Here is a 13,086-nt window from a genome sequence, read left to right on the forward strand (position 1 = left end):
CTTTGCAAAGTGAAGTGGACCATTGGATCATAAAGAGTGTATATTTCAAAATTTGAAAATCTTGATACTGTTAAATAACAAGAACAGCGAAGAAAACACAATTCTAAAATTTCGGGGCCAAATTTCAATTTACCTTCTGATTATTCCAGTTACTAAACCAGTTACAATTTTCCCGGCACAAATTATATAATCATTTACAAAATCAAGGTATTTTAAAAACAAATAGCAAGATACAAGCAAGACGACCCTGAGGGGTGAAAAAATTGGAAAATTGTAGGATCCCGACGAATAAAAAGGTCTGCATCTTGTGGGGCGCTTTCAAAACTCCATTATTGGTATTTCTGAAAAGGGTTTTGAACAAAATCTGTTTATGCTGCTTTCAAGGAGTAAAATTTGAAAAATAACAGTACTACAAGACCAAATAAAGGCTCAGGGCCTATCTTTTCGAAATACAGTATTCAGGAACAGAAATTTTACTTAGATAGAACGTAAGGAGCTAGAAAAGTAAGCAGTAGTGGGAACGTAAGTGTGCAAGACGAATGTAGAATACCAAATAAAAAGTACTGGAAGATGAAGACTGTATACAACATTGGCGGGCAATCAATTTTCTCAAACAGCCATAATAGAGATTCTATTGTCAAATGGCTATTGTGAAAGGACCTGCTTGATAAGAAAACTCTATTCTTTGAAAAGTTATCACTTCAGATTTTCTACATATATAGAATGAAAAATGGAAAAATTTGAAAACGATTCTTTCGCTTTCATTTAATTGATTGTATGGAATGCATTATTTATGTTTCATATCTAATTTCCCAGCACGAGCCTATCAGGGCCGAAGGTTCATGCTAGAAGTGGCCTAGGGTCCTTTCCACCTCCAGTATAGACGAAAAATGAGATCCACGCGTGGATTTGCTCAAATTTGCAGGCATCAAACAAAAAGCAACCCCCTTTGGTATTCAACTGAAACGGTAATAAGATATAAGTTTGTTTGCATCTTACGGTGTACTTGCTAACTTACATGAACATTTTAAGGGCAAAAGCTCTTAAAAGTCGTTAAAAACATCGAGGCAATTTACATGAAACTCTAGAAACAATCACAAGAAGGTTGATAAAACGTAACTCTGGGTCGCCTTCTGTTCTATGGTTCTACAGTAGCTACACTTATGCATTTAGAAAGCAAATCAGTTCCAATCATAAAGTATAGGCAAATGATAGGCGATTAGCGAAAGGCAACGCAACGTTAAAATTCATATGTACACATTAAAAGCCTTTTTCGTCAAAAACCAAGCAGAATATTAAATGCTGGGTGGTGAACATAAGTATGGGAATGTTTAAAGGTTTTGTTTTTACGTTTTTCAATGAGAATTTCAACCCTATTAGAAGTATCTGACATTTCTTGATTCCCATTAAAGTCGTGCGTTCTATGATTTTAGGATATTTACAAGAGTTTTGTTAAGACGTGAATCGCGAGGAGTTAAAAATATCAATTCAAGAGATTAGTATTAAAGGAGTTGAGATTATTTGATAAAATAATTAGAAACTAATTGTTTTAAGCATGTCTCGGCGGTATCAGGGGTTCCTTGACATCATATGCTTCGACAATATCCTGGAAAATAATCAGTAATTGAAAAAAATATAATTATTTTGAAACTAAACTGTTTCTTTTAGATAATATAGATAAGGTAGTTTTTGAAAGCATAAGAACTTTGTGTTCACAATACGATTTCTGGAATGGACAAGAAAAGTGAAAGATAACTGGGTAAAATGGTTAGAGCTTAAAGAAAAAGTAAAGATTGTGAGTAAAAATTAAGAGTTTTGAAAATATCCATATGGAGATAAATACTGTCAGCAAACAGCAAGGTCTTTAGATAAAGAAGATAAAAAAGTTCAGTAAAGAATTTTAAACTGAAGCGATACATTGGACAGAACATCAAGCATGATGATTCTTATGAATAAAGTTTTAAGTGTTCTTATAATTTTTCTTAGACAAAAACCACAAGATATCATGGACGACTTTTTTTTAAAACTATAGTGTCCCTTACCCTCCAATCACTCATTGTCATCGACATGATAATTTGCTTTTGAAGAATAACATCCTGGTGATCTTGCTCTCTGTATGGGTTGCTTTTACCTGATATAGAATTATGTCTTAGCGTATAAAACTTGGCATATGAGTTGAAAAAATAACACTCTTTCTAGTTACATCAAAAATGTATAATCAGATATATCTCGTTCATATATATCTTCCTAAAACATTGATGTTTTGCATCAGAAAACAGAAAATTGGCTAGCAGAATACAAAACAATATCAAAATAGGGCTTCAATCTTATTTGTTTGGCAGCACTTAAAGGTGCATTTCTCCATTCTCTCACAAGATATCTTGCTGAAGAATTGTGTCTAATGGGAACTAAAGTCAAATTCAAGTAATGGATGAAAATGGATGACATACAAACTGTTGGCTGTCCCTCTTCGTCCATTTTCACTTCTGCTTTGCCATCCTGTCAAGAAGGTGTTAATCATAAATATATTTTATCCAATACTTTGATTCACTGATATATTTGTTAATGCAATTGTCTTTATGATCTGGCCTTATTCGTTTAATTTATTAAAGAAATCGATAGAAAGTTCTGACTGGGTCTAAGTTGCAATTCTACTAGATTGCATTTGGGATTACACTTCTAAAAATTGCCAGTATTTATGTAAAATAATATCACCTTTTCGTGAGACAAGTAAAGACCTTTCACTAATGAGGACATACCTTCACGAGAAAGGAGAGATGAAACAGGTTTTCGATTGTTTGTGCAAACGAATTTGGATTTGTTATGAACTCAAAGAACCCAACTGGTTTTGTGCCTAGAACAAAGAATGAATTGCAACAATCATCAAAATGCTCTCTAAAGAGCAAATGGTATATTCTAGATTAAGAAACAAGAAAATAGCATGTCATAGAAAAACGCTTTTGAAATAATGGATGAACAGCTTTTCAAGGACTTTAAAAAATGCCAAGGCCTCTCCAGCCCCAGTGATCTTCCATTGTTTAAAAAACAGGCTATTGTCCTTCATCTTTGTAAAAAATGGTCTGCCCCCCTCCCCCCTCCCAACAGATCTGAATAGACTATTAAACAATTACCAGAAATCTGCATGTGAACATTGAAAAATCAAATCAAACAGTTTCAATAAGTCTCAAAAACACACCATCTTTTGTCAGACGTTTTAAAACTCTATAAATTCTTTCAACTTCCTTTGTTGTTGCTTCTTCGTGCTCCTCGACTTTTGACAGCTGAATTGACAACAAATATATTACAATCCATTTGCACCTATATATAATATTTAATCATCAGTTTTCCTTATATCAATATAGCAAACAAAAGATTTGCCAAACAACAAAACTTAAAAGAAAAGTCAGTCCAATACATTAATTAAAAAATTTATTATAACACTATGAATTCCAAAGTGAGTCAAATTAATTAACATATTATATTCACATATATGTGTAGTAAGGTGGTAAAAGTCAAGGATTGATGATTTAGGTCTTTAATTTCACTGTGGCTAAGTGTTTTTAAAAATGTGTATATTTAGCATATTTTAGCATTCATGTGTACATTCACAACGGGTTGATAAAGAACATCAAACTGCTGCAGGATACTATTAAACTTAGTATTAACAAACTATTTGATACTTTATTTACTTCTTATTAATATAACAGAATATGTGTTTTGGTACAAGAAAATGATAAAGTAAAGTGACATACCTCTTGTGGTGCTTGTTTTTGACTTGAATCAAATTGTTCTTTTCTTCTTACATTTGATTTCTTTGTTTTCCTTTCAGGCACTTCAATAACTAGAGGTCCAAGCCTTAAATGAATAGCAAAACATAAAACCCTTTCAGAGGACCTTCAAGGCAGTATATTTAAAGAAAATGGGAGAATAGTGAGGTGCAACTGTACCAAGTTGATTTGAGATTGGTTATAACGATTCAACAGGACTGATCTGCTTATGTAATTGAATGTCAAATACAAATGCTTCTTGGAATGCCAATGACCCATGAGACAAATGTCATCAACCTAACAGAAATGTCCAGACAGAAAAGGACAAATAGGGTAAAACATAAATGCGTTTTAACTTACATGAAATCAACAGTTGGGGCCCTTTTGAAACAGCCTGCACACCTCTTTCCTAATTTCATCCAATCCAAGGAATCTAGGAATTTTTCTTTTGTATCTTCATCATCGTCATTCACTATGTTCCTGCTATGTGACAGTTGTGCCTCAAATCTATTGTGCACCATGAAATGGACCTAAAGATTATGATTAAAAAAAATATTTTACTCAAGACTTCTTTCATTCTGCCATAAAATTCCTTCAATCTTGATGACCTTTTTAAACAATGATTCTGATTTTGTTCAATTCCTTGTGAAACATCTTCAGTAATTATTAGAGCAATAATGCTTGAAATATATGGATAAAATTAAAAAAACATACAATAAATGATTTGGAATAAAAAGAGAGTTGCCTAGATCTGATTACATCTTTAGTGAACTCATTTAGTTTAATGAATTTTCAACCTAGGGGCTAGTCACTCTAGGGAAATTTTGTACAAGGTTTGTGAAAATCCTATTCAATGACTATTCAAAATAAAAGAAATTTTTGGTCCTAACAGGTGGTTCCAGGTTAATTTTTTAGCTTCCATTGAATAACCTTAACCGCTTCTTGCTGTAGAAATAAGTAGAAACCCTTTTCTTCGTGGAAGCCTTGCATATTTATTGCAAGAGTAAATTGCTTCTTGACTTTATCGATTCTGTCCCCTGGATCAAAAAGCTTTACCTTACATAAACCTACCAGTTTATCTGCAAAATCTTTTGGATCAAAGATGACAAAATCTGTCTGCAACTGCTTTGCTTGTTCTGACCCATGATTAGTGACTGACAAAAGAAGACTTGAATCCAAAACTGCTTCTCGTGGATGTCGCACTTAAATAAAAATGGAAAGTTCAATGAGGTCAAAATAGATCACAACAGAAAGAAAAGCTGTGTGGCTTCTATTTCATAAACAGGGTTATTTTCCTAAAATTATCTGTTTATAAGGTAAGATGTTTTGAATACTCCGTTAGTTTTTTAAACTGACCTTTAAACATTGAAGTATTTTGCCAAACAAAGCCTTCAAAAACTCCACATGTTAGGAAATTGATAATGAAATTAAGGTAAAAGCATTAAAACAATATATTCTAAACGAACTGAATGCACATATTTATGACAACCTTACTTCAATAAAAATTTAAGCCAAGATTAAAATAATTTTGAATCTTAAATCTGTGTCCACATAAGAGACAGCATACTGAGAAATACTATATATATTTCTGCTAAAAAGCACCCTGGACCCTGGAAAGGAATGTTTTTTTAAGATGGCAATTTTTCAAGGATGGGTGTGTTTGGAAGGAAATACAATATTGGTGTTATGTTGAAATGAAAATTTTAATTATAAGTCTTTACATCATCAATAGATTGTTGCTTTCATGTATCTTTCTGTAGCTTAACCTTTTCTCCAAATAAAAACATTAACTTCTGTGCATGACAGTCTTGCAGAACATCATAAAGGGCATAAAAAAGATCAAATTTGCACAATGATATACAATTTGAAAAATAATATTTTCTCAAACCTTTATCAAAAAGTTCTTCCTGTCGAGTCAAAACTTCAATGAGTCCTTTGGATTGTGGTTGTATCAAGTCTTCTTTCTTTTCTGTTAGAAGTAAAAAGATCAAAATTATGTCACAATGCTCTCTGAAATATTTGAAATAATCAGCTTGTTTTCTTGGTACAAAAATAAATCTATTCAACTTTGGCATTGAAATTTTGCAAATATTTTCCTTCTGAGGGCCTATGTCACCAAAGACCCTTGGCCCTGACTTTCTGTTTTAGAAACTTGTCAGCTTAGACCCTTGGTTTGGGTGAGCTGCCATCTTTGGCATCGTTTCCATAATTTTGCAACCCTAGTGTTCAAAAAAGTATTGCAAAGCATTCAAAAGAAACAAGAAAAACAAATGAAAGAAATCTGAAAGAAAAACTGGTAGTTGCATACCACATCCCTTCCCCTTAAAGGAAGGCCTTTCTAGCTCTATATAATTTTTTTACTGACAAAATGGCAATACTGCCTCCCACCCCGGTCTGCAGAGTATGGCACTTTTCAACGAGATCTCTGGTGTGCACCAGCAAAAAGCCTGGTGTGCCGGTGTGCACCACCAAAAATGTCTGGTGTGCTGTGTGCACCGACTATTTTCCCTATTGTGGTTAAAATTTGTGAATTTGCCTTTCACCGTAAAAATGCGTGTGAAGTATACTGTTGAAGATAGCGCAAGTTTTTATTTGTATATTTTTCAAGTAAGATTCATGATATCTCAAATTGTTCATACACAACTGTGTTTGTTTTTATCAGCTGACATTTTCTATGGGACCACACCAAGCCACATCCTCCTTAGTTGCCACACCAAAAAATACCCGGTGTGCAACAGGTTTTGCACAAAAAATATCTTCGGTGTGCACATGCCATACTCTGCAGACTGGCTCCCACCTAACTCCGACAGACTGAGAAGAACCGGAAAATCCATCTCTTCCAAACTCTGGTAAAAGAACTACAAAAAAGGGCACAATTTATTCGTTTTCACCTGTACTGTGACTAAATTTCCGCAATAAGATAAGCATAGTATGCTTTACCTCACTGATCCCAGGAGCGTGGTTTCTTTACAATTTTTGGCCTAGCCTGAATGAATCTTACCTTTAGTTTCGTTCATAAGATCACGATACAGCGAACGAATCTCCCGCCGTTTCTGGGGCTCATCGTATTCACTGTACTCATCAAGAGGAGGAATGGCTTCTCGCCCGGATCTCTTTTCCTTGCTCATTTTAACCTTTACTTGTATTCGCGGCAAATTTTTCCGAGTTTCCTATCCTTGCGATGAAATATTTCAGAGCCTCCTTATGGAATTGGCGGGAAGATACATTACATAAATGAGGCTGACGGAAAAACTCTCGCGGCAAAAGTTCCTTTCTCAGCAGTGGCGGATCCAGCCAAAAATCTGACAACCGCCGGAATGAGATAGAGGGTTGACCACCCCCTTTAGACCACACCCATTTCTTGGTCACACCCGGTTTTCTAAAATGATTATTGCTTTCTATAATTTCTTATGTAGACCATTTTCAAGAGACAAGCGGTGCTTTACTGAAATTTCATGTATCCTTACAACAAGCTTGAGAAGAAATAAATAATCTTATTCAATATTCTGGAAAGGATATTCTGAAAACAATTTACGGCATTTAGACGAGGAACACCATAGAATTAGAAAAAAAGATGCGTTTGGCAGAATTTTGAAGTGTCGCCTAAAACTCGCATTTAGTCGGACAATTACTTATGAAAATCAGACCTGTTGGAAATTTCAAGTTTAAAAAGCTAGATGAAATTTGCAATTATTGAGAGCAACTTTTGTTAAACAAAGAATCATACTTTTGGCGAATATTGTGGGCCTGACTTTTAATTTAATATTCTTTTAAAATATATTCCTACGAATAGTTGTGTATTGTACAGAATAATGGGTCACATCGGCTTTGGAGTTACAGTTTGCCCACTTGCAGAATATATAGGCATCCCCCCATCTTTTTGTAACGTTTGAGCCGCGTTGAGCGACAGTACTACTCAACCCCCCATCTGAGCGGTAGTCAACTCGGTTGTTCATTGGTTGTCAACAAAATTTGTATGCATCCCCCCAGGTTGAAAGTGATTTCTGACGATTTGATTGGTTTAGGCAGGCTGACTACCGCTCAGTGCAGCTCGAATCCGCTCTACACCGACCCAACCCCCCTAGCTAGCAAGCCATGATTTCATCATCCCCCCATGCTAGCCTTCTATTTGCAAACATGTGGCTCGGCAATTGTCACGCAATTTCCATAGTGATAAGGATTAAACAATATTTTTGTCTCTGTGGAAATTTCAGGCATGTTCCTAGGAAGAAAGGCTTGGTTTGCAGCGCGATCAAATATTTTCAATAATTAATTAAAGTAGTAGTAGGATAAACATGAAAATGATCCTTGTTTCTATGATTTTTTGAATAATCTGACTACCGCTCGAGCGGTAATGGCGGTAGTCTGGATCCGCCACTGCTCAGGGCAACACTTTCTAGAGCTCGAGAGAAACGCCGGGCCCAGAGCCAGGCCCAGTTCGTGGGCCCCTCCCTATCAGAGACCGCGGAAGCAGGGTGGGGGGGGGGGGGCTGAGAGGGCTTTAGCATTGAATGACATAAAATCATACAGAAAAATTGCTTTTCTATTGGTTTTAGCATTTTTTACCTCCCCCAAAACGTTATAGATACGATTTTCTTTTCGTAAAGTTAATTGTAATAGGGAGCCATTTTTAAGTGGAAACAGGTTGATGACCATTGAACCCTCTGTGTACGGGCCTAGAGCAATTACCGTCCTTGCCTCCTTTTCAGATTTCGGTTGGCCTGCATACATCTAATGAGTAATTTACTCAATTCGAGTGTATCAAGCTATCAATAACTAATTTCCTTTTTTACATTCCCATAGGACTGTTCATTTCTAGGCTTTAGAGGTAGAGCTTAAAGGAAAGGGTTCGTTAAGAATTTTAAAAGAGGCACAATATATTTGCTGCAAGGAAATACCACAGGGGACCTCTTGACTAAATTTTGGGTAGGGATCTGCCACGAGCATACTCAAAGTGCTACCGGCAGCTGTACAAATTTTAACAATTATGGTGCCCTTAGCTAGATCAATTTCTACAAGAAAATTATCTTTGGCTAGATTCATTTCCAAGCCATTCGAGCTTGAAGATGTCTCAAAATTATTGGTTTGAACTCGAAAATGGCAAAGATCGATTTGTTTAATTTACTAGTGTATTAGGATGAAATTATTACTAAGGACCGTATCCTACACAATTATTGGCAAATATTACAATTCTCTTGGCTAGACCTATATCCTTGGCTAGAAATATGAAAAGGGGGTGCTCTCTCCTCGATTAGTTTGACTACTGAGCGAATTCCTTCTTTTGAAGTTCCGTCCAAATAATTTATCTGGTTTCCTTTGTTTCCTTTAATGTATGTTGTAATAACTTTACATACCGATGCATAATTTTCTGCAACACTGTCTTATTTTCATGTAGTTTAGCTGATTTGTTTGTTTAATTATTTTGACAAATTTTATGTAGTGGAATTGAAAAAAAGGAAAATCTGAACAGAACTGAAACTTGGCTGGACCATAATTGCGAGTAAGTATGCCCTTTGCTAGCTAAACAAGAAGCCCAAAAAGTATACCCTGATTTGATACCCTGGTAAAAAAGGTATCAGAGCACATTCCCTTTTTTACGGGAGAACTCCCTGTGGGAAAAATCCCAAGGTATTCACGACTGCTACAAACAATCATTAGCTCACTTGCTAATAGAATCACCATCATTATTTTGAAGATCAGTCGCTGGCAAGGACCCTGGAGTTGATCACGGACACAAAAGAGTTTTCGAGAAACGTATTGCAGTTTTTACTAACTATTTTGCAACTGGTTGTTTCATTTTTATTTGCTGCAGGCATTGTGAAAGTGACCATGGAATCACCGTAGTTCTGGCACATTAATTTTTTACGCATTTTAAGCAGTATCGTTATCAAAAGAATAGAAAAAATTATTGAAAAAACCGTAAAAATAAAAGCTGTATAAATTTTGTAGATGATTACAAACGCTGATGCAAGGGAACAGTCATGAAAGGAGTAATTTTGGCCACTTTTCCCCTTCTATCAAAGTGAAAGTAGACTTGTTGCAACTACCGTTTCATCGAATTTTTAGATAACATAATAGATTGGCTTTTGAAGACGCAATACATACATCTTTATAAGAAACTGACCCCTAAGTTGAGAAATCTCAAGACAATTATCGTACTGATTACCCTCAGCTTTAAGAAACTGCTCTAAAATCATTTTTTAAGATGGAACAGATTTTTTGCTTTATTGACATAGGTGATAGAAACATGGCACCCTTGTGACTGATTCATATGTTCCCTTTTTTTGCTTTGTTGGACTTTTGCTACCCTACATTTTTCCCATCAGTTTTATATCAGAAAGTGACTCTTTGGCATTAGTGGTAATCGATAAATCATTTATGTATCGTTTAGAACTAAGTTCAAAGCAGAATTTACAAAACTTGGTTTGATACTAATCCTGATCTTGATTTATAAAAAATATTTTTAATGAAATTAGCAACTTCCAAATTATATTTTGGCAATCAATTAGACGAAAGAAGAGATAGCTAGTGCCCCCCCCCCCACGTGACGCTGTTACTGTCTGCTAGGCACAAAATCTTAGTTTTGCCACTTTCATTAAAAACAGATCACTGTTGTCTAGATCACATTGCACGTTTGCATTTGTTAGCATATCTGACTATTTATTTGAATCTTAGCATAAAACAACATAAAACATCACTTTTCACTATTTCTGTTTCAATTTTATCGTAAGCATCAAAATTAGAATCAAATGATATGTTGTACGACTATGTACTTTAGCCAATTTTCTAAACTTCTTCAGATGTTAACTATGAAAAAAGTGTAATGAGTTTTATGTTAAAACTAAAGGCATATCAAGTTTGAAAGTATGGAAAATGCGCATCAGTGTTACTGGTTCTATCTTTTGTAGCAAAACAATAATTCTGTTTGGACAAAATAGCAGGGGCGCAGTGGGAGTTAACTTTTTGGGGGGGGCAAAGCTGAAAATTTTCCGATAAAACTATGATTTTTCCGACAAATTTTTTCTCAATACATTCCTTGAAGATTACCCTTGCTGCATATACTACAACACTTGATACTACAATATCACGAATGGATCTGGAAATCGTTAACGAATGAATCGTTCGTTATACACCTTCAAGTTCAACAATAGCCTTTATTCTAACAAAACTTACCAAATATAAATCGCTATGAACAAAACTGCAACTATTTATAAATTTGCACCCTACAAGTCTTCTCGCTATACTAGACAATAAACTGCCAAGTTAGTGTTTATAGATGTTTATAGCAAAAAGTTTTTGGCAAGTTTTAAGTCGCATCATAATTACTTTGCATTTATTTATGCTAAACCTTAAATAGATATAACGCGTCCAAAAGAATAGTTTTCTTTTAACTGAATTTATATAAACTGTTACTCAAGCAGCATCTTTCTCAAAAGAGGTGTGGCAGCATACAGATCGATGATGTCACCATAGTCTATCGACTGTAAAATATCACTTTCGACGTTGATTGTTATCAGAGAGGAAAGGCGGTCTTGTCCCATCGTTGACCGTAGCCGATTTTTTTACAATCCTCTGCTTTGAAAAAGCTCTTTCATAGTTTGTTGAACCTATTGGCAAAGTGACGAGAACCTTGTAAAGAAGGACCAGCTGTGGAAAAGCACTTTGCAGGTTATACTTATCATCAACTGAAGAACTGAATGGAACTGAAAAATTTTCTATTTCTCCTGCAGCCGGGAGAGGGTTGCTCTTTTCTCTAACTTTCCAAAATTTACAAGTTCAGGCTATGAGTTTAAAAACTCTGTGTTGAAAGCAATTAACAAGGTTTTCACCACTGGTCAGCCCCCAAAGGATTGGAAGAAAATAATTGTTAGAACAATTTATAAGAAAAAAGGGAATAGAAAGGCAATAAAAAACTGGAGAGGTATATTTCTAACAGTAAGCATAAGTAAGATCTACGAAAAATTAATGCTTAATAGACAGATCAATGTTATTGAGAAAGGGTTTTCAGAGGCAGCCGCAGGAGGAAGAAAGGGTAGGTCAACATTAGATCATTTGTTTATTTGGCAGGCAATAAACGATTATTACAAATATCTAAAATGCTCAGTGAAGTTTGTGTACCTGGACCTAGAGAAGGCTTTTGATAAGTGGGGTGAAAGGAAACTTTCTTAAAAATGTCTACGAATTAAACAATGAAGGATACATTCAAATCCACACACCTAGTGGAATTACAAGACAGGTTAGAATTAAAGAAAATTTAAAACAAGGAACTATCTTGGCAGCCCCCATCTGTGCCAATCATATTGATAAAGGTATGCAAATAGTAAAAAGAGAAAACCTAGGAATTAACTTTGGGAACATTTTGATACCTCCACTACTTTACCAGGATGATATATCAATTGCTTCCATATCTCACAAGAAAATGCAGGAAATGATTACTATTGCTGAAGAGTTTCAAAAGAAAAACCTTCTGAATTTCAACTTGGATAAAAGTGAACAAATGATCATGCAATATAGCAAAAGTAAAAAATTCCAAAAAGAAACTTTAATTTTAAATGGCCAAGTTATTAAAGAAGTAGAGTCATATAAATATCTAGGGGACTTGAAAAATAACAAAGGAACCTTGGATTTGTGCATCAGTAAACGAATCAACACTGCCTTGGGAGTTATTAAAGAAATAAAATTCCTTATTAAACAGGAGGCACTCAAGAAACAAAGTTTTGCAATCAGTATCAAACTGATTGAAGCAATTTTGATGCCAAAAGTTCTGTACGCATGTGAAACATGGACTAACGTAACTAATAAGCAATTTAAAAACTTAGAAAAATTGCAAAAAGATGCAGTAACAAGAATTAACTCTCTACCCCAATCAATGTCATATGATGGAATAGTCCTTGAATGTGGCCTGATGCCTATGGAATTTAGAATAAAAGAGAAAAGATTAATATACTTCCATAAGGTATTAAACATGAACGAAAGTAGATTGACCAAGATAGTTTATGAAGAGCAAAAACGTTTAAATTTCCCAAACTGTTGGTATAAAGAAGTGATTAGTGACATAAAACTGATTGATATTAACCTCAAAGAAAATCAGATCAAAAATCTAACCAAAGAACAGTGGAAAAAAGTTGTTAGAGAAAAAATGATCATAATCATAGAGAATAACATTAGAAATAATAGTAAGACTAAACTTAGATTTATCAAGGGTAGTAAATTTGAAATGAAAGAGTATCTGGGGTGTGAAGACGCGTCATCCCTGCTGAAATTAAAACTAAACATGGTTGACTTAAGAGCGAACTACAAAGGAAAGTACTCTGATTCT

General features: G+C 34.8%; 1 protein-coding gene across 1 annotated transcript; it reads right to left on the reverse strand.

The window, feature by feature from the left end:
* Positions 1-35: 35 nt before the first annotated feature.
* Positions 36-6,970, reverse strand: LOC135696447 (non-structural maintenance of chromosomes element 4 homolog A). The gene is made up of 10 exons (XM_065215840.2): positions 6,769-6,970; positions 5,656-5,736; positions 4,839-4,969; positions 4,128-4,297; positions 3,753-3,855; positions 3,197-3,281; positions 2,760-2,854; positions 2,451-2,499; positions 2,043-2,131; positions 36-1,606 (listed from the first exon to the last, which is right to left on the reverse strand). Exons 1-10 carry the CDS (start codon positions 6,893-6,895, stop codon positions 1,550-1,552), a joined length of 987 nt encoding a protein of 328 aa, XP_065071912.2. The 5' UTR covers positions 6,896-6,970; the 3' UTR covers positions 36-1,549.
* Between the last annotated feature and the right edge of the window lie 6,116 nt (positions 6,971-13,086).

This window comes from Rhopilema esculentum, chromosome 14, assembly GCF_057945365.1.
Source record: "Rhopilema esculentum isolate cy_ngs chromosome 14, ASM5794536v1, whole genome shotgun sequence".
Taxonomy (NCBI): Eukaryota; Metazoa; Cnidaria; class Scyphozoa; order Rhizostomeae; family Rhizostomatidae; genus Rhopilema; species Rhopilema esculentum.